Source organism: Phoca vitulina, unplaced genomic scaffold, assembly GCF_004348235.1.
Source record: "Phoca vitulina isolate PV1807 unplaced genomic scaffold, GSC_HSeal_1.0 scaffold6, whole genome shotgun sequence".
NCBI classification, from domain to species: Eukaryota; Metazoa; Chordata; class Mammalia; order Carnivora; family Phocidae; genus Phoca; species Phoca vitulina.
In genome coordinates, this window is record NW_022589709.1 from 57,583,508 (window position 1) to 57,606,465 (window position 22,958).

Sequence of the window (22,958 nt, forward strand, 5' to 3'; positions counted from 1 at the left end):
AGCTTGGGCAGGGCCTTTTAAATGTCTCTTTTGAGCTTCTGCTAGGAGATTCGCGTCTCTAATTGTCAAGCCCTGAAAAGAACACAAGTAGCAGTCAGGGAGAAAATGCACAGACAGATAACTCACAGCATATAGCATAGAAACGTGGGCGTGCTGACCAGCATCATAGCCCCGTTTTGCTGAAGTCAAGCCCAGTCAAGATTCCAAGCATTCTCAGAGGAGGGAAACAGGCAGAAGACTCAGTGGGAAAACTCTCCAAACTGACCCAAGAACACTGAAGAGAAGCGGGCTCTCAGGAAGGCACGTGCCAATTCTACTGTTATCTTCGGTCACACCTCAGGACAACGCTTCCCTGGGGCAGCTGAGTAGGACATATACATTGATATTTGTGTTGTTGCAGGACAAGCTGAAAATCACTCCTCAAAACTCTACCCCATTCAGAGTGTGACACAGATTCTTTGACCGCTACTCCTATCTCGGGGGCCAGAAAGCAAATGTGACTGCAGGTCACAGCGGGTAGGGAGTAACAACTTTGTTAGTCGCTTCAGACGAAAGGAACACCAAATAGGATGGGAAGAAATACATTCTGTTCCAAGAGTTCCGTCAGCTCAAAGGTAGGGGCACCGCCACCATTTCTGGAACCCGGACGTCTATAGGGGAAAGCACGAGATTATGCAGGCAGGGAATAAAAATGACAGGGCCAGTGGAAGCAGTGTCCCACCTGGTTCTAAGAGCCAGACTGGGTGATCTTTTATCCTCATGAAAACCCCGTGAGGCGGTACTTCTCTAAGCTCCATTTTACAGATGAGGAAATGAGGCACAGAAAGGGAAGCATCCTGCCCACAATCACACAGCAGAGACTTTAAACTCAGGCAATCTGACTGTGGAGTTTGTGCCCTTAATTTCCACTTATCTTGCCTCTCCTAGCCGAAGGCCCACTCATCCGCTGCAAAAGGCATACAGGCACATGGTACTCCAGGACGAGGCTCAACTCAAAAAAGTTTTCCCGAGCGAGCCCGGAGTTTCAATCTTCTTTGATATGCTAATGCAGTCAATGAGATTTTTCTGTACAAAGCCAAAGAGTAAATACTTTAGGCTTTGTGGGCCATACAATTTGGGGACTCAACTCTGCCACCGAACCATGAAGGCAGCTACAGACAATGTGTATGAATGGCACTGCTGTATTTCAATAAAAGTTTATTTACAAGATAAGAATATGGCCTATGGGCTTCAATGCATCATCATCAACTCTAGGAGCACAGCATACTTAAGCAAGAATGGAGCCCTCCAGCTGGGGGAAGCTGTGGGCAAACATGGAGAGTAACATGTGTATCTGGAGCTGTTGCAAATTATCTTTGTCTAGGAAAAACTGAGGGAGAGAATGATTTGTTCAGTATTTTCAGATATTTCTATTACAATGAAGTAGAATGAAACAGCTCAGATTAAATACTCCATCAAGTCAACAATTTTCACTGCTGAAAATTATGGATACTATCTAGTGTGTATGTGTTGTGCTTATATTTAATATTTAGTCCCATCTAGATAAATTTATATACTCAGGTAGACTGGGACTCGATATTGGGATCTCTGTCTATTCAGAATACAAGAGAAGGAAGAGGAGGAGCAGAAAAAAAAAAACCAAATAAACAAACTGTAAGTAGAACAGTTGAGGGGGAAAATAATCAGCAAGAAACAAATCTATTATCTCCTTAATCTTGAAAGCCAATGGTTTTAATCCTCTTTCTTGGGCTATGGTGCTGATCACCATGATGAGACAGCGTAGTTCAACCCCAGACACTCATTTCTAGTAATTAATTAGTTCAAGTACCGATAACCCATTTCAAAGCCTCTAGATAGTAATGGGCTGGGTCAAATCTTGCCGGGAATATATATATATATCCAAACAAAAAAGCTTCACATCTTAAATCCTCTGTTTTAATTTATTTAAGATGCATGTTTTTCAGGATAGAAGAGTTATATTGTGCCCTTGGAGGTTTTCTTCCAGACCAATTTTATTTATTTAAACAAATTGAGAATGACTTTTGCTTTGCAAAAAAACAAGAAAAACAAAAATCAAAGACAACCACCAACCCTCCTAGTGTACATACTGCTCTGAATCAGAAAAAGAATCCGAAATATTATTGTTATGATGTGTTGTAGTCATGTCCTACATCAACCAACAGATGTTTCTTATGCCAAAAAAACAAAGCACAAACAAAAACCTCTGAGTGCTCCACAAAGACATTATTTTTTGCATATTAGCAAAATTAAAACATATGTGCTCTAACCTGTTCCCAGTCTCTCCAGGGGATTCTGCCTAAGAAGCAAGGTAATCAGATCCTGGGCATCGGGGGGTGGCGCCTCGTCCTTTTCTGGCCAGTTGATCTCATCTAGAAGGGAGATATGTCATTTACAACTTTATTGCTCAAATGGCAGTCCAGGTCCCAGCAGCCTGGAGGTTGCCTGGGAGTTTGTCACAGAAACAGAACTTCAGGCTCCATCCCAGACTGAATGAGAATCTGCATTTTAGTAGGATTGTCAGTTGATTCCTGGGCACAGTCAAGTTTGAGAAGCATTGTTTCACCAGACATGAACCAGCACAGCTTAACAACAAGGCAGGGAGAAAATATTTCAATAAGCGGTACCTTCCATTTGCTTTTTTGATTCTTCGTTTTTTTTTTTTTTTTTTCTTTTTGGCAGACTTGGCTCAAAACAGATTATTCCTTCTAGTTATTAAGAGGACTTAATATGGTGAAAACTCTTAACACCTGTGTTTTAGATGTCCCCCTCCCAGGGAATCAAGAGAGAAAGATTTTTCTTTCCTACTATCCTCAAATGCGAATTTGGCCCCAGCCCTAGAGTTCTTCAGCTTCCAGAAACACAAATTAATTTTGCAAAAATAACTATTTCTAGAGACAAACAAAAGGCCAAAGTGTTAAGTTTGAAGACAAAAAATCCAAAGTAATCATAGTAATAATGGAAGTATTTAAAGTCTGTCATAAATATTAGAATATGTTCTACATTCCACAGGAGTTTGCCCAAAGATAAGGTGTGTGTGCTTGTGTGTATGGAAATGCAATAAAAACACGAGCTATTTCTGTGTGTGCCTGCCTCCAGCTTCCTCTGCTGCAGTTTAAATCTGATTTGGAAAATAAAACATGAATATGCATCTGAGCCGTAAGGTATGGAGAACAAAGCCAGCAATTTCTGCTTGTGTTAATTAAACAGTTGATTCCTCTTGCCATTCAGGCCTTAGTATATCAGAAAACAGCCTAGTTATAAATCCATAAACAGCTCAGATACTGTAGAAAAGGGTTATAGACTGCAGGCAACTCACAAATCTACTTTGTTAAAGTTTACAGATATGCCTGGCTTGCAAAGTCAACGATAGAGAATAATGCCGTGATTAAGGGACTCCTCATCCCAACATTAATTTTCCCTCCCTTTCCACTGATAGACCCTGTAAGCACAGTCCAGAAGGTGGCGGAGTGGGTGATGGGGGGGTCAGCGATGACTGATAAACTTTGTGGAGGAGAGGCCTTTTTGATCTAGGCTTCGGGGAAATTTATAAAAACAGCAGGTAGGGTAGTAATAGAGCCTATTTAATTATCATTTAGTTTTGCCACAAGCCGCATAACAATAGTGAGGGTCAGCGTGCAGGTTAAGATCTAGAGGTTATTGAATTTTAAATGAAAGATGAACAGCTGTTACAGAAATAACATTACACCATAACAACCACCAATGAAATCATTAACAATCTGTGAATTAAATTTGCTTCCTTCCCATTCTCATTATTTATTATTTGGTAGACATTTGTTTTAGGGTTTATTACATTTTTGTTAATTTCTTCATTGTGCCATTAGCCATTTTCCCCCATTTATGTAAATGTTACCCACATTAACCTTTTCTTCCCTGGTGCAACTTTCCTATTATGGAAAGGAAGACTGGAGGGCAGTGAAGTAATTTGCAAATCCCATGTGAATTTCTTTTGCAGAAGAACACACCATAAAAATTGGTTACACTGCTAGTACATTTCCAAATTCCATGTTAACGAAACTTCCTCAGATCAATTTTCAACACAAACTGATCTCCTGAGATTTGTGAAAGTCAGTTATGTGCTATGATGAGTGAGTTCTTTTAATTTGTTGGCTAAACTGTTTGATAAAGGTTAACATTTTAGTAGTTAAAACGGCAATACTCCACAGAATTGCATGAAATAGCTGTTTCCCAACAGCCGCTTGAAGATAACTCCTGATGATATTTACCACTGATGACTTGTCCAAATAGCTCTTCTGGAGTATCCCCAAAGAATGGCACGCATCCAACAAGAAATTCATAGAGGATAATCCCCATGGCCCACCAGTCCACTGGCTTCCCATAGCCCTGCCTCAGAATCACTTCTGGTGCAATGTATTCAGGCGTGCCACAGACCTAAAAGATGATTGCAGTATTAGAATAATTGGAATATTAGACATGAATTAAAGTGAGCAAGATGGCTATACACCATTTATTTTGCCCAGAGTGCACCTGCTCAACCACATGGAACCACACGGACAAAGAACTTAGGAACAGCAATTATAAGTCAGTATCCATAACACCAAAGGCAATGAAATATTTAAATAGCAAAAAAGGGAAATTTAAAATGCTGCTGTAATGTTAAACTATGTGTAGTGAGTAATTTCGAATTGAGGGTGTGACCCTATTTGGTGGTTTTACTTATTTCATAGGATTAAAAACATTTTTAATCCTCAAAGTTAATATAATGATGCATTTTTAATCTGTCACTACCACAGATAGTTTTAGTATGTATATGACCAAAATATATTCACATCCTGGCTACTTCATAAAAGCATGACAGTTGAGATGTGTTTACCTTAAGTAACTTACAATGAACAGATTGTGGGCACATGGTAATGAGGCATGCTTAAAGGGAAATGGGCCATGGCTCGGATTTTAGCACCCGTGATTGTACAATGCATCATGAGTTTCATGAGTACTCTGCTGAGACTCCTGAATTCCTTACAAAAACCGTTTTCCATTTGTCTTTCTCACATTCTCACTTGTGTGCAATTACATCGTTCGTCTTGCTAATAGACCATAATGCTGGGGGAGGAATGTGGAGGAATGGACAGTTCAAAGAGGCCTAGGGAGAAAAATGGAAGCAATCTGCACTTTATTAAATGTAAGCCTCATACAGACATCTAAGCACCCAGTCCTAACGTGGACCTGGCTTACACAAGTTGATTCTGAATGTCACTGGCAATATCGTACTTTGTATCCTTCTCTCCAACTGAGCAGGAGCCAAGCTTACCTGTTTGTCCAGGAACTCTCGAGCATCCTTCTCGATATGACCCTCATAGAGATTGGTAGTCATGCTCATTAGTCCCACCTTGGATAATCCAAAATCTGTCAGCTTTATGTGCCCCATGGAGGTGACCAACAAACTATGAAGCAGAAGGACACATATTATAACACTTGTTTGAAGTTCTTTCTTTCTTTCTTTTTTTTAGGCTTTCTCCTTCTCCTGTCAATTTGTAACACTATTCACTATGGTGGTATCAATCTTTTTCATTTATTTATTTATTTATTTTAGAGAGAAGGGAGGGGCAGGAGGACAGGGAGAGAGGATCTTAAGCGTGGAGCCCAACATGGGGCTTGACCTCACGACCCTGAGATCATGACCTGAGCAGAAATCAAGAGTTGGATACTTAACCTACTGAGCCACCCAGGCGCTCCAAGGTATCAATTTTAATATAAAACCCAGCCTGGGAAGAGGTAAGGTCACATGAACATATTACATATGTGTATCTGGCTCATGAGTGTAATTTACAAGGGAGGGCCAGACACCCAGCCCAGCTAATCTTTGTTGGGGCAGCCACATACAGTATCATTTACAGGTTTAAACTTAGAAAAATCCAAGCATGGGACTCTGACATCTTTCTATTTTCAGAACAATAAAATAGAAAAGTGTTACCAATAATCCCACATCATACATAAGAACTAAGATAAGCAACCTATCTGTGATTTAAGTGACACATAAGCTAAAGAACTTGGACAGAAAAATGAACTACTGTTTAAGATTTTAACTTATGGCTCAAATTTAAATTTCTGTTCATTAAGCACAAAATGTAGATTTCTTATACAATGCAAAGAAATCACATGTGACAGTTTTATGAATTTAATTTTTAAACATTTTCATTTTCAGAGGAAAAATAAAATTTTTAATTAATTAAAACATTAAAGGAATAGAGGATGTGAAAAGAGGAAAAAATAGCTACTGGAAGGAAATATTCCATATTCTAACAGCTGTCTTTGTTGGGTAATGTTGTGAATGAATTTTTTCATATGTTTTTCTGTACTTCAAAATTTTCTGGAATGAGCATGAGTTAATTTTATCATAAAATTTTCAGCACGCTTAGAATCTTTACATATTAACATGTAATGCTTTTAGAGGTGTCTGAAATTAGTGGAGAAAGCATAACATTTAATAAATGGTGTCAAGATGAATAACTTAGTCATTTGAGAGGAAAAAAAGTATATCTGTATCTCAAATCAGACACTAAAATGAGCTTCATGAAGATTAAAAATTAAATTCAATATGAAATGGTGAGAGAGAACATAATATCAAGTCTATCATCTTGGTGTAGGATAGGGTTATCTATGTATAATACCAAATGCAGAAACTATCCAGAAAACAACTAGAAGCTTTCCATGAAGCTATTCAAAAGTGAACACAATAAAAACAACTTAAAAAAATTTAACTAACCCTGGCTTTATAATCATTTTTCTTTTGTTCCTTATAAGCTATTATTATAAGCAGCAGAGCCTTTAAAGTATTACATAAATATTATCATATATACTACCAAAATAACTCATTTGGGAACATTTTGGGAGAATTGCAAAACATGCAAAGCAGCATTAAAAGAAAACATTTTTAGAGACATAAGACAACTTTTTGTATTGTGTGTAAAAAAAGATGTTTCCTCGGTGTACATACTTGTCTGGTTTCAAATCCCTGTGTACAATTCCATAATTATGTAGATATTCCAAGGCCAGCACCGTCTCGGCAAAGTACATCCTGGCCATATCAACAGGGAGAGGCCCCATGTTCTTCATTAATGTAGCACAATCACCCCCTGTAAAACCCAAGCACAGGATTTAGCAGGTGGAGTATCAAGAAGACCATCAATTCAGATTACAGACCTTCAAAGCAGAATGGCCTCTACCCACAGACACAGCATCTCAAATTCCGAAGTGGAGGCCATGCACTGAGTAATCATGTTTCTAATTAAGATGTGGTATGGGGGAAAATATATATATATATATATATATATATATATATATATATTTTTTTTTTTTTTTTTTCAAGCAGGAGTCCTCCTAAGGGAGGAGATTTGCTCCAAAGTGGAACTGAAATTGGAAGAACAAAATACACCAGCATAAAGCATGGGTTCTGGAATCAGGCTACCTGAGTTCAAATACTACCTCCGACTCTAACAGGCAGGGAGATCTTAGACAAGCTAGTCCCGGCTCTTTCCTCTAATATCAGGATGGTAAGACTATCATCCCTTTTCAGATTATTGTGAGGATTAAATGAAGTAATCTATGTAAAGAATTTAGGATACTGCCAATATTTATTAAACGTGATAAACGTTAGTTACTGTAAACACAACCAAGGTTGATAAAGCCAAGTGCTGTTGTGGGGAAAAAAAATGGGTGGAAATCAGGCAAGATATGCTTTTGTCTTGTATCCACAAGGAAAGTATCTAGTAAGTCTCTCCCTTTCGAGGATTTCAGTTCACTCATCTGCAAAATGAAAAGGTTGAACTAAATGATATTTAATGTTTCTTTGAGGTTTATAGTTTTGGAATTCTGCTCCTACGATTTTAAGAGCTTAAATTAGATGCTTTGAAGATTGTTTTGGCCCTTCCTAATATATTCCTTTTATTAACTTTGTTTATATCAATAAGTCACGGCCAAAAACACAGAAATTGAATGTAAAACTGAAGGAAATAAGAACGTTTAAAAGGTAAGCCGTAAATGTCAAAAAAAAAAAAAGCTACATTTTCTTGACTTGTATCTCCTCCTTTTCTCCTAACTCATTTTTAATTTCATACCATAGACCAAAAAAGGATATATTTTTAATTCATTCTTTAAGAAGATCAATTGTAATGAACGATTTTATGCTATGCGATAAAAGTGAGTAGGAAAAAACCCCATCACCTATATTCTAACTTTAATGACCAATAGGATTAAAAGCTATTAAAAAAGAAAAACAACCTTCTTCCAAATAGCACTAATTTTCCCTTTGTTATAGTAGAGCAGGCACTTTACAAGCAATTATCAGAAGATAATGACTGGGAATACAGCCATCTCATTGCCTGGCTTTGCTTCCTAGGCGGATACAACCATTATGTAGCCCAACAGGGAAAGCCTCCACCGCACAAAGGAGGAGGCAGTTTCTGGGTACTGGTGTCATGTTCTCTGATTTACCTTCCACGTATTCCATGACCATGCATAAGTGGCGCCTTGTTTCAAAGGAGCAATACATGCTGACGACAAAGGGGTTCTCTGCGAAAGTCAGGATATCCCGTTCCACGAAGGCCTGCTGGATCTGATTGCGGAGGATGAGGTTCTGTTTATTAATCTTTTTCATAGCAAACCTCTGCCGGGATTCCTTATGCCGAACAAAGTAGACTGCCCTGAAAAGGAGCACAAGAGGTGGGGTTCACGGGAAGTGAGGATGCTTCTGGATACGGTAAACAATGGGTGACTGTCAACTTTTTTTTTTTTTTTTTTATATTCACATGGCGCCTGGAATTCAGCTCACACATGCTATCCTAGCAGCTACAAACATCCCATTCCAGGCCAAAATCTTATGGCTACATTTATTTCTAAATCTTTCAATAAAGGTCACTGATCGTACAAAAGGCATCAAATTCATCTTCACCACAAGGACAGAAATGCACAGTCTCCAGAGTGAGCTATTTTCCAATAGCTAGCTGATGTTTTCAGTTTTTCCACAAACAAAACAAAATTCAATATATAAGTCAGAGCAGGAAAAGAACTAACAAAAGTACATATATACCATGAGCTATATCCTTTCACGCATTAGATATACGTTAGGCATTTTTTCTAGACTGACTAAAGTGATAATTTTCTATATGATACCCTTGGGATCTGCAAAAAGGACCAAAGCTTCTTAGGGTAGGTGGCTTCGAACTTGAGGGTAATTTACTCCCCATGAAATTCCAGATAAATGAGAAGTATGTAATAGGTCATAGGAGGCTGTCCTGCAATGAAGAGTAGCGTTATTTCCTCACTACACACCTCAGCATGATTTACACCTGTGGCTGTTTCAACAGAAAATGCATTTCCCAACATAAAAGGGCACCAATAATACACTGTTCCATCCAACCCATGGCCAAGGTGACAGCCAACTTTACTGTAAAATGAGGAGGTTGCACTGAATTTCTGCTGCAAGACTCACTCACATACTCTAGAGAAGCAATTCTGGCTGGGTAAAGACAATGGACTCCATGAAGCGTGATGTGGAAGAAACAAGTCAAGAGAAGGAGGAGGCTTAAAACCTCACCTGGAAATGATGAGTAACAAGGAAAATGTCTTCAATTGGCTCATTTTCTCTTAAGTTACTCCTCACTTGTCATTATTGTAGAAGAACAGATTTGAGGTCTCAGGTCAGCAAATGCTCAAATAAATAATAATTTACATAAACAGCAATCATTCACAGTAAAGTATATCCAATGTCTGTCTCCTAAAACAAGGGGTTATCTGATCCGAGATGCATATTCCACTGCTCATGAAAAATGAATGCAAGGCGGACTAGGACACCCTAAACCCCTGCTGAACCAATATACCAGAGTAATCCACTTACATAAATCTTAAGTATATTCAATCTCAGTTTAATTGGTATTCACATGTTCCGCCCAAGTGTTCAACTAGGAATTCATTTTTCTTTCAAGTCTGTGTAGGTTTGCCTTTTCATTGTATCCATCTTTTTCCTTTACTTGCAAAATTACATTTTTTTGGTCTCTGTTTAAACCTTATTTGTTTATTTATTTATTTTACTTTACTTCTTTTTTCCTCTCTCAATATTTCTTTGGTCTTCTCTTTCTTCCTTCACTGTATAGAACAAATCTCTTTTATCCACACTTTATATAACCAACTCAAGGAAGAATCTAGCACTGTTATTCCCACTGTACCACAAACTGACAAGGGAGCTGGCTGGCTGGGCGGCCAACACTTTCCACACAGGGTAGCGGTCTTCTTCAGGATGCCAAACGCTGGGGCTCTCACCAGCTGGGTTTATCTCTACACCTGTTTTCTTGGCAAGGCTTGATATCAGGATTAACTAATTTAAACAAATATTTAAACTGATGAAACAGGAGTGTGAAAAGGAAAAACTTTGTTGTCTATAAAAAAAACAAATGGGATGCTTTGGAAAGTACGGATAGATATGTTAAATGTGAGTTACTAAATAAAATTTCGATTGATTTAGTATGGGTGAGAAGGTTTTCAAAAGTGGAAAAAATAATACAGATCTAGAGTCCTATGTGCAGATTGCTTCAAGTTCCTGCTTCACCTTTAAAGCAGCGAAAAATGAAAACAAAAACAATGTATTAGAAGGATGGTTTATATAGGCTGTCTTAAAAAGACCTTATATCAGAGGACCAGTAAATTTATATATATCTGTGTGTGTGTGTGTGTGTATACACACACACACATTTATTTATTTATCATTTCTTTTTTTAAGAGAGAGAGCGTGCGAGTGGTGGAGTGGGAGGGGTCGAGGGGGAGAGGGAGAGAGCGAATCCCAAGCAGGCCCCACGCCCAGCACAGAGCCCGACATGGGGCTGGATCTCACAACCTAGGAGACTGTGACCTGAGCTGAAATCAAGAGTCAGACGCTTAACTGACTGAGCCACCCAGGTGCCCCTGAATTTACATATATTTAGATTAAACTGACATGTTTAATTTCAATATGCATCTGAAATTAAAAGTATGTTTAAAGTATACAACTTTTTTTTTAATGATTTCTGACTTTGACCTCTTAATTAACCAACCAACTCCTCCTTTTTTCTGGATCAGATTAAAGGCTTTCACAGTATTTTTCTTTTTCCAAATACTGATTGGGTAAAATCAAGATCCCCCCGAAAACTTTGTGCTTCTCCTAAGCAGATGTTGGAAGGCAGACAGACAGATACAAAGGGAGGGCAGAAAATAACCTGGCAGAAAATAACCAGAAGACAAACACTGGTGAACAAATATTGTTACGAAGAACTTTTGAAACAGGGAATTTACCTTTTAAAATAAAATTTAGAATCTGAAATGTTGAAAAAAAGAGTATCTTTATATAAGTGCCTGACTATTACTGAGAGTCAACTGGAATACAGCTTACGTTCTCTCTCTTCTTTGAATATTTCACACTGAGTAGATGTAGTGCTGAGGACCCTCAGACATGATACTAGGAACTTCACTGTCAGGCGGCTGCCATTGGATTTTCATCAACTATCAGCGTTTCTTACATAAACAACTGCTCAGCAATATGTCTGAGAACAACAGGAAATGGGGAAGGAAGAACAGGGCCATCACCATTTAATGAAAGAACAAAGGAGAAAGAGGCCTCAGGCCCAATTTGACCAGCATCCAGACCAGGTTTCCCACGGGCACTCTGTGAATGAAGAAGGATTCATATCTTTACTTTCAGATTTGCAGTTCGTAAAACCTCATCTGACTTTTTGCGCTGCCTTGCTGGGATGTGCTTAAAAATCATCAGTTAATCCCTAGGGAAATTTAGCTACACCAATGGAAATTAATCCTATAGGTAGCTTGAGACATCATTGCCGCAGGACGTGCATATCTTGATCAAGTTGCAAAAGTCAACTAGACTTCTTAATTAGAATCTGCTGTAGCTAGTTATCTGCTTGTTTCATGTTCTTGTTTTTACAGTTCTTTACTGCTTTAGGAATATCCTTCTTAACGCTGAAATCTGCTTGTTGAGCAGTAACTGTCCTCTCTCACGTACCCCTTTCTTCCTCTCCTGTAAAGTGATGTTCCAAATCTACTTAAGTCAGCAGAGAGAGGGGGAGACTGAAACAGACAGACAGCAACCAGCTGACAGACAGGACATCTATCACTGCTAAGCACAGCTATATGTCATCCAAGGTTACAAAACTGGACCGAACGGATTCAGCCCCTCATTTGTCTGCAGTTTGGCCTCAAAGGCTGCTTTCTTTGAAAAGGCTGCTTCTGTCTCTCTCTTCCTACACTGACCTGCCTGGTAAATAGTAGAACTTAAGGGTGGGGGGTGATGCACAGAGCGGGGCAACTGTCCTCTCTCAGTCAAGGTTTTTTTCATCCCAGACAGAAGTGAGGGGTAGGAGGGTGGGGAGAAATGGAATCAAAAGCTGATGGGATCTAGAACAGAATGAATCAGTCCTATTAGGACTGTGAATGTCTAATGCGTATAAAATTACGCATAAATCTGAGAGCCCAGGACATGAATCCGTGTGACCAAATCTGCACGTGGGAACAAGAGCGCATGTGTTAGAGGAAAGGCTGTAGGGGGAGAGGCGTTAAGCCACCAACCTGCACACATGGGCCCGTCATGTAAATGACCCCATCTTTTGAGGCATAAAAGAGAACGATGTGCAGCAAAGCTAGAAACTAAAGCAAAGTGGGACAGAAATGCTGCGCCTTTAAAATTTAGTTTAAAAAAATTTTTAAGTCAATTTTATTCTTTCACTCTGAAAACATCTGAAGCTGTCATTTGAAAATCCAGATGGAATCAAGAGAAGATGGCTCCCAGTTGTAACAGGAATACTTTGAGAAGGAAGGAACGCTGCTTGGAATCAGCGCACCTGTGACCAGCCATGCCTCTGAGCCTCTCTTTCCCCACACCTGGGTGGAAATAATGTCAAAAACACACGGGGCTCTTGCGAGAAGACAGCATACATAAATGAGCACCGTGCCTGGCACACGGCAAGGGTGAGCTTTCTCCAAAGTGCTAAGCTGGCATGAAAGGACGTCTGACCTTCAGCCAGGGATCCGAAACGCATTCAACGTAGAAGGAAACTGGATGATACCAAATTAGCAGACTGGCTTTATAACATGAACTGTCACTAAGTACGATGTTGAGAAAACCCCGTGTTATAGCTCCTTCTAATGAGAGGGTCAGTTTCCAGCACAGGCGATTTTCACTAAGTCGCAGAATCAGGATCACTGTAAGCCACTGATGTGAGCGGTGGACTGTAACACAAGCGCCGAGGAAACCCCCAACAGCCTCAGTTCATCTCCAGAGAGGCATCCACGTGTTCAGCCAGTTCGCATAAGCCTGCAATCAGCATCTTGACTGGGTGGACCAATAGGTATAGCTCCATTCAAATTTTAAATTAAAAATAATTAAAATGAAGAGGAAGTCTGTCAGAAATGTAATGAGAGATTAAATCTGAGAAGAGCAAAAGAGGGAAAAAAGTTTTGGCTGACGGGCAGAAGCTGCGGCAGGCAGCCTGTCAGCCCATTAAGGACTTGGCCTGCATCCTGGCTGTTTACTGATCCACAGCTTGTTTAACTTCTTGTATATTCCCAACCATTCCCCGAAGTGTGATATATACCTCATCTACTAGACAGTGGTTTAATTGCACTACAAATGAGTTTACTCAACCAATTAGAACTCCAAATACTGCTAAGATATATGCCCAAATTTTATAAAAGCGGTGTTTCACAGATAATCTTATTCTAGAATTCCACTGCCAATAAAATCTATCTGTGCTCAAGCCCAGAGACCCATTAAATCAAAGTTCAGTTTTTTCCCTAATGAAGGAAGAAATCCTCAGAGGATCTCGAAAACTGAAACTAACTAAAACCAAATAAGAAACAAATAAAACTCGCAAACAATCGTATGCTAAAACAATTTTAAGGGGAAAAGTTTCAATGAGGTCCTTGAACTAAATGAAATATTATGAAAATAGAACATCAGAAAACATTTATAAGCCACATCAAGAAATATACCATTTGACATAATCCTGAAAATAAATCAGTGAAGCACAGAAAGGACTCACAAATATTTAAGTTCTTCACTAAGTTAATGGTGTGGAAAATATTAGAGACAAAAAAAATCGTAAGGAGAAACATCCCTCGTGGCATAACAAAAATCTCTTTGATAATCTGCTCATATGTGTGATAAATGGCAATAAATGTCTATGGGATTCTTTATTGCTCTCCATATACAGATGGAATTGAGATTAATACTTAATTAAACTAGAGCTCTTGGGCTGTCTAAAATGGATCCGGACACAGTATGTGTATTAATTACCCTAACTGTTTCTTAGTAACTCAGCAGGATTTCGTCACCACTGACCCTACCATAAGAAGAAAACCTTGTGTCTCTAAAAATGAAGCAAGAAAGGGGCACCACTAATGTGACCAGATCAGAATACAGACTTAACTGAAAAGAAAACAAACAAAAAACCCTGGTATAATATAAAGACTGAAAGAAATGCACTGCTTTCAGTTTTCAAGCAGTCTTCTTATTCAAGTGCTTCTCTCACCAGACTGACTGACAGATGGGAAGTACCGGCTAATTCTTAAGTAGTGATGCTATGTATGAGTTTACATGTTTTCAGAGATAGAGATTTTATATATCCAGATATGGCTGTGTGTATGCATAGATAGGACCCAAAGTCAGGCATTTCTGCACCCACAAGGGAGGCAGAAGGTCTATATAAGCATTTTCCTTTACTTTGTAAAGTCTCCTTCTCTATACCTCTAAAATAACTCCAGGTCACTTGACAGGTTTTCTTGATGGAGTATCTAAATGAAAAACAATTTTGGCTGCACATTATACCCACCAGTGAAGGAGCAGTGAACTGAAAACTCAAGTCCCTAATGACACCTATTTGGCCTAAGATAAATGCGAAGAATATATTACTCAGGTGTGTAAAAATACAACAAGAGAGTTTTCTTGAATTACTCACCCATAGGCTCCATTGCTAATCAATTTAATCGTTTCAAAATCACTTTCCCGAGGTTTCCTTTGAAGTTTCAGGGAAGCATTAGAGCTCTTGGAAACAAAATATGGAAGTTAGAAAATAGTTGGGAATTCAAGAAAATGATTTTAATAGCAACACAAATGACATTTGCATTCTATGCTCTGGCGTTGGATCTGCTGAAGGGCAGTATTCAAGCCAAAGGAAGCCGGCACCCAGCTTTAAAGATCAATTCTGCAGAGCAGCGCTGGTAGACTGCCTCTCAGGACGGCGCCTCAGTCTCGTTTAAGTGAACCCCCATTTCTGGGAGATGAAGGTACCAAGCTTTTGAAAATATCCAATTTGGGGGCACCTGGGTGGCTCAGTAGGTTGGGCATCTGCCTTCGGCTCCGGTCATGATCTCAGGGTCCTGGTATCAAGCCCCACGTCGGGCTCCCTGCTCCACGGGGAGTCTATTTCTCCCTCTCCCTCTGCCCCTCCCCCTGCTCATGCTTTCTCTCTCTCTCTCTCTCACTCAAATAAATAAATAAAATCTTAAAAAAAATTTCCAATATTAATTTACCTCTGTAAACTATTCAGGTTAGCCTCATCCTAGTCTTTTCAAGTTTTGAAATTTAAGTCCAAAATGTCAAACCTTAACTTTAGTTTCAGTCAGTCGGAACAGAAAGGACGGGCCATTGTGCCTCTACATGACTGATGGGACAGTGCAGCTTCTCTGTCCCTGACCAGAGGATGTCTGTCCTTCCTATGATAACCCTTTTTGTTCGGAAAAGGTAGTCGGCAACGACGAGACAATGTGTGCCTCTCTTTGACTTCCATACCATTAGTCTTACCATGGTTTAGATATCTATTTTCAAAAAGATAGCTCTTTAAAAAGTTGAGCTCAGGGGCGTTTGGGTGGCTCAGTTGGTTAAGTGTCTGCCTTTGGCTCAGGTCATGATCCCAGAGTCCAGGATGGAGCCCCGCATCGGGCTCCCTGCTCAGCGGGGAGTCTGCTTCTCCCACTCCCCCTGCTCATGCTCTCTCTCTCAAATAAAATCTTTAAAAAAAAAAAAAGTTGAGCTCAAAGTATAATAATAAGTAAAATGTTTTTGGTTTTTTTTTTTTAAATATTCTCTCATAGTCCACATATCTTAGCACCGAGAGGGTGAGCACTGATAGCCTCTTTGTTCCCGCTGTAGAGCCTTCCTATAATTGTGGAAGAAACCCCACGAGTCTGAGGTATGTGCCACCCTCCTCCACTGGATGCTGTCATCTACTGATGTGCTGTTCCATTTATCTTAGGAAGACCTGGGTACCCAGCTTCCCACCTTCCTCTCTGCTCATGTTCTCTCACCACCCTGGGTGACTTCAGTGTCCATGCAGGTAACTCACCCAACACTCTGGCCTCTGGGCTACTTGAGTTGCTCAACCAAACAACTCTTCCTCTCCTCTATTTCCTCTTGCCCTCTGGCCACAGGCCCTGGGTCTAGTCATCACTGCTGATGCCCCATCTCAGAAGACATAATTGAAGACTGGGACCAGTCACCTGTTCCACCATTCCACTCTGATGGGACCCCACAGCTTTGGGCTCAAAGATCCCGTTCAAGGCCCACCTGTCTCAATGCTTCCCCACCCAGGTGACCTCATTCATGCCCATGGATGACTGCTACATCATTCAAAACTCCACCAAAAACCCTCCGAGTGCCAGGAGATCCCACACCATGTATACGGATGCTAGTGTGATGGCTTTTCTTGAATGTCCCCCCAAAACTTAAGTCTACACTTATTCAAAATTATAATAATTACGATAAAATTAACAAAACAGCTATCATTTATTTAGCATGTAGTAGTGTTGCTGATCTAACCATTTCACATAAATTATCTCATTTAATATTTTGTCATCTTTTATATTTACTTTACAGAAGAGGAAACTGAGGCACAGAGAAGATTCCCACAGCTATCAAGAGATGCAGCCAGCTTTCAAATCCAGGCCATCTCACTCCAGAGCCTGGGTTCTTAGCCCCCAGGCTACACAGCTGCCTCTCTTTCCTGACCACTCACAACTCACCCCAGCCTTGTTCCCCTTTTGGCGCTCACGATTAGGGACAATGGCACCAGCGTCCCAGAACTCTCGCTTGTGCCCCTGCAGAGCCTCCTGAGAGGCTTCCCCATGGTCACTCCTGCCTGCCCCCCTCACCCCATCTGTGTTCTATACCGCCATCGTAAGGTTGTTTTTAAGCCGTAACTCTGACCGGGTCATCTTCCTGTCCACCTGTATCCACCCCACAAACACATACATTTCTTCCCAAGTTTAACAGCTTCCCACCATTCTTTGAAAGAAAAGATTTGACAAAGAAGAACAATAAGGACCTCTATATCTGGTTTTTGCCCCAGCTCTCCAGTCTCTATGGTCTCCTTGCCCTTACCCTCAGATGCACTCTGCTCCCTTGTGGCACAGTCTTTGTCCAGGATGTTCCCTGGGCCTGGAATGTTCCCCCTGCCCCTTTCTCATCCTAGTAACTTCTCATACCACAGCTCCTGGGCCATTACTTCAGGAGATCTTTTTGGACTGGCAAGACTAAGGTCACTCTCGGGGCGCCTGGGTGGCTCAGTCATTAGGCGTCTGCCTTCGGCTCAGGTCATGATCCCAGGGTCCTGGGATCGAGCCCCGCATCAGGCTCTCCCCTCTGGGTGCTTCTCCCTCTCCCTCTGACCCTCACTCTGCTCATGCTCTCTCTCACGAGTACGCTCTCTTTCTCAAATAAACAAATACAATATAAAAAAAAAAAAAAAAAAAAGATACTATAACATTTAATTTATTTATTTGACAGAGACAAAGCGATACAGGGAACACAAGCGGGGGAGTGGGAGAGGGGCAACTGGGGTACTGAATTTTTAATTTTACCTAGCTTTAATTACTTTATTTATTAAAAAATTTTTTGGGGGGGCGCCTGGGTGGCTCAGTCGTTAAGCGTCTGCCTTCGGCTCAGGTCATGATCCCAGGGTCCTGGGATCGAGCCCCGCATCAGGCTCTCCCCTCTGCGGGAAGCCTGCTTCTCCCTCTCCCACTCCCCCTGCTTGTGTTCCCTCTCTCGCTGTGTCTCTCTCTGTCAAATAAATAAATAAAATCTTAAAAAAAAAAAAAAAAGACTAAGGTCACTCTCTATTAATGTTATGTTTTAGTAGCACATGGCCCTTTTTCTTCGTACATCTTATTCAAGTTTATCATTTTTATTTCTTGTGCATGGTTTCTTTTTATTAATTCCTTTCTCTTTGAAAAGAGGGGCTAAAATTGTATGCTGCCTTGCAAATAGAAGCATAATACATGTTTATGGAAGAAATAACATAACTGACACACTCCAAATCTCCAGATGCTGATAAATGGAAAAACCAACACCATATTTCATCAAGAAGGATACTTACACTCACTGATTCATCTGTTTCTGGTGTTTCTGCTGTCCCACTGTCATAGTTTCCCAACTGAGCCATTTCTGAATTAAAAAAAAAAAAAAAAGAAAGAAAGAAAAATTGAACAATTTCAATTAGACAAGAAGTAACTTCTTCAATATTTAAAAAAAAAAGTTTACACTTCAACATACCCATGGGAAAATCTTAAATCAAAAATGGCAAGACCCAATAATTGACTTTCTTGAAATTGTTCAGGACATGCCCTTCCCTGGAACCCCATTTCTCATGAACACCCAGACACAGGTACTTCAGAGCTGGGCCTCTGCTTCAGCTAGCAGGACTGACTGGCCAACACAATCTTAGGGTTGGGGGGCGGGGGTGTGTGTGTATCAATGGCTGTGCTTATAATAGAGTTCTCAAGAGAGGCAAGTCTTCCCAGGCTCTGACAGGCATCGAAAATGCACTGACTTCAGCTCAGAGATGATTCTCAACTTGAGGCTGAGTATTCCTCATTCCATTCCTTCACAGCCACTGAGTGATATCCCCTGCCTAGTACACAAAGAATTTGCAATTTGTCACACAGGAAGTAGTAGTTGTTAAGAGGGGCTGGACAATGAAAAGACTTGGCACACCACCATGATCAGCACTTACTAGGGACCTTTCACCTCAGGCTCTCCCTCGTAAGGTAGGAACAATGTATTCATCTCTGAGAGTTTCTTGTAAGTATGACATAGGATATTCATGTAAGGCTCTTAGCGTGTTGACTAACAAAAATGAAGTTTTCACTGAATACTGATGGTTATTTATGATTCTTAGTTACATCCTGTAAAGAAGTCAATCCTGGACTGGATGCCACATGCCTGACCCCAGCTTAAGTACTAACTTGGTGGTCTAGTTAAAAGAGACAAAAGCAAAATAAAATTAAAAAAAGAAAAAAAAAAGAAAAAGGCATTTAATTGCTCAATCTATAATGGAATGCCTCTCTGAGTCTATATAAGTAAATGAAGAAACCTAATTCATTTTATTGTTCATTTTAATTTTTATATTTAAAGAAAAAAAGATGGTTAATTAAAAAAAAGAACATGAAGGAATTCTCTCCAAAACTCTGATAGGTAGCTACCTCTGAGTGGTAAGATCATAGGTACTTTACATTTTCTAATTTTTCAAAATTGAACATGTATACTCAGTTATATATATAATAACTTATGCATAAGTTATAGTTTCTAGTTACCTATTTTTGTATGCATCTAAAAGTAGTACTTAAGACTCTCATTTCACGTATTCATATCTTATAAATATCATCATCCTTTTCGGGAGAGATTACACATAAAAGCTATGAAGCAAAACAACCCTGGAGTGTTGTCTTTAGATAAAAACTAACAAACTCCAGAATCTAAAATAACTGATGATACTAACTTTCCTAGTTTACCAGTAGGGGAAATTCAAGAATAAAAATGAGCTCAGTACAAACCAGGTGCTCTCTTAGTGTCGTTCAAGTGATGTCAACATCCTATATGACGAGCACATTAGATTGGAGGACTGGGAGGTGAGCGAAAATGTATTCAGTCTCGGGGACTCCCAAGGATAGGACTGATTTTAATATTGTTTAAATAAAACAGCAACAGTACCTAACATTTATTATGCATTACTGCATCTTGGGGGGAGAGATGAACTCATATAATCCTAAAAACAACTCTACGAATAGGTACCTTTCCCTGATTTTATGGAAAGAACACTGAGGCACAAAGAGGCTCATCAAAATAGCACAGGGCTGGTGCCAGGGTGCAGACCTGAGCTTTTCCATTCTACACCCTCACCCCAACCTTCAAAGGTCAGGCCGTAGGTCTGTTATAGTGTAGATGTTGACAAGAAGGGGTAACAAATGTAGATCAGAGTCCTTAATAATGGCATGTTAAGTGGTAACAAATAGATTAAAAATCATCCTCAGATCTGAATCAAGAAAATGAAGTGTCAAGAGTTAAAAAACACAACTCCCAGGGATGAATTTGTATTACTAAACTCAACACTTGTCCAAGGTCACTATTAAGATTTTTTTAGAGTCTCTATAAAGGTACATAGATGGGCCGCAGATGATTCACCTACGAAAGTTCAGCCCACAGTGATCTTTACTGCCAGGTTAAGAAAACTGTGAAGAGCTCACTCGCTCTACAGTTCAAGGGCTGAAACAACCTCAACTCCACCAGCGTGAACAGTCACTCTAATATACTTTGACAGCCTCCCCACTCCAATTATTTTCATAAAAAAACAAATTAAAAGATCGTTCTGTTTTAGATAGGATTTCTGCTAAATAACTATTATCTGGGAAATACATATTATTTGCAAGCAGTGAGTAGTAATGGAATGGAACCAGGAGTCAGCTTTTGAAGCAGAGAGCTAAGGTATCGTTTTGCAATGCCTGAAGAGATTTTTAAAACTCATCTAAATACCATTAAACATCTGCCCTTTTTATTTCATTGATTTAAACCATTTCTGAAGACTCATGATTCAAAAAGGTAAAGATGGTAATTTAAAAGCCATGGGGAAAAATCTCTCCCCAGGGAACTTTTCAGAAAAGCAGCCACCAGTCTCTGATAAGTGATGAATCTGATGTGGTATTGCTTTCAGGACAGTATAAATTTATCTGGCATTATCTCCCCAGAATGCATGCATCATTTCACTGGAAGCAAAGATCCAATGGCCGTAAGAGCAAACAAAGCGGGGGAAATAGGAGAGCAGGGCAGAGAGCAGCAGGTTCCCTGGCTTTAGATGGGAAAATATCTGTGCCAACAGTTACCATCACTACAAACAATTTAGCAAGATAAACGCTGTTTGCAAATTCAATTTAATGAACCACGAAGAGGATTTTGAATGAAGGAGTCTCTGACTGTTTTTGACTCTTTTTAGGCAGTATGTACCTTCAGTGTTTTAAAGGACAATCCAAACAATAATGAGCAGGAAAAGGTTGGGGACAGGGGAGTAGTCTACCGATATTAGATTTAAAAAAAAACCAAAAAACACTAACAACGTGCTTAGTCTTCAGTGTATTTAATAACATTAGACCTATAAGCTTTCAAAAACATTTTCCCCCCACTGGACTTCCTGTATATTATCATTTTTCATAATTTTTTGGTTACATGCAAAAAATATGCCTACCAACACTGTGCCTGATCTAAATCTATCCTCAGTTGCATTACTCCCCAATTACTTTAAATGTCACTTTTAAATTAATTATAATTCATTTCTTTGGCAAGATGTTCAAAATTAAAAGGACACTTGAGAAGAACCCTACTGAGCTTCGCAAGAGAAAAAGTACTCAGAGAAGGCAGAAATCTAAACCCTTTCAGGACACTGTGGCATTGTCAGGCGGACAGGCCTCTGGGATTTCAAGGCCTATCCCCACTCTAGGTACAACACAAAATGGGTCAGGTTCACCTGCTCTTTGGGACTCAACTTAGTGAGTTGTGAACCTCATAGTTAAGGGTTGCTTTTTTCTTCAAAGCACAATTGGCCCCCAAATTTGTACTTTTCAACAGATAGAGCCAAATCATGTGGAAAAAGTAAAGACTTGCTAAGTTCTTGTCTGAAGTCACAGTGCAGAATCGAATGAAAGGTCAGCCCAACTAAAGTACGTACCTTCCAAAGGATCCTTATTGAGCCCCAGTTGGCTAATGATGTACCTGGGAATGTCAGTTTTAATACCCTGTCCTTCTTTTGCATGGCCTTCTGCTGCTTCCAGTAGGTAGTAAAATTCTTCAGGATCAAATTCCTAGCAGAAGACAAACACAGATGTATACTTATTTGAGCCAAAATTCTCTGAGGTTTTATTACATAAATTCCTCTCACAATAAAATTTGCTGGATATACACGGTTGTGGGTTATTTATGCAGAAAGGAAGCAAACGACTTTTAAAAAGTATGTAATTCTTAGTTCATATTTGAAGCCTTTCATATTCTAAGACAATACATGTATGTCCTTGGTAACTCATATAGTAACCACTTCCAATTTCCCTGTAATGCAACTTTGAAGATATCCTATCGCTATCTTATCGAAAATGAGTATGTCTAAAATTCAATTATGCCTTTTTAGGGATGTAATATTTTTAAAAATGAAATCTCATCCAGAAGATTCAGTTTCTCTCTTCGCATAAACAGCCACAAAAGGAGTAATGCTAGAATACATATTCTCAACGGTTTTGCAGGAGTAGAAAGGGGTGCAAAAGTATTTTTAAAAAATATCAAAATTACCACTTTTTATCAGTACATTCTAAAATTAAGATTCATGTAATGTGAAGATGAAGAAAGAAAGACAAAATTACAAAATTAATTCTTTCTATTACCTGTGTCTATTTTTAAAATTTGGTAGCACATTTTGCCTGTGCATTTTACTCTCTTTGGTTGCTACTTCTAGGATGTAATAAAAATCTTTAGGAGTCCATCACTCTAAATGGATGCCATGGGTTTATTTGTTGTATACAATTATGTTTGCAGATTTAAACCACAGAGGCTATTTTCAGTTATATTTCCTAGATTTTATCCCCTCAGGATGTTTCCCATTTTGATT

At 39.5% G+C, this 22,958-nt stretch overlaps 1 protein-coding gene across 11 annotated transcripts in view; it reads right to left on the reverse strand.

Annotated features, from left to right (window-relative positions):
• Window positions 1-22,958, reverse strand: part of MAST4 (microtubule associated serine/threonine kinase family member 4) — a 543,729-nt gene that overhangs the window by 31,181 nt on the left and 489,590 nt on the right. For all 11 annotated transcript variants that reach the window (XM_032404301.1, XM_032404300.1, XM_032404298.1 and 8 more), the window contains 8 exons: window positions 22,032-22,164; window positions 18,414-18,481; window positions 14,997-15,082; window positions 8,494-8,702; window positions 6,998-7,136; window positions 5,312-5,444; window positions 4,266-4,431; window positions 2,289-2,390 (listed from right to left, as the gene is read on the reverse strand). In XM_032404301.1, the coding sequence (XP_032260192.1) occupies window positions 2,289-2,390; window positions 4,266-4,431; window positions 5,312-5,444; window positions 6,998-7,136; window positions 8,494-8,702; window positions 14,997-15,082; window positions 18,414-18,481; window positions 22,032-22,164 (1,036 nt within the window). The remainder of the gene's footprint in view (window positions 1-2,288; window positions 2,391-4,265; window positions 4,432-5,311; window positions 5,445-6,997; window positions 7,137-8,493; window positions 8,703-14,996; window positions 15,083-18,413; window positions 18,482-22,031; window positions 22,165-22,958) is intronic.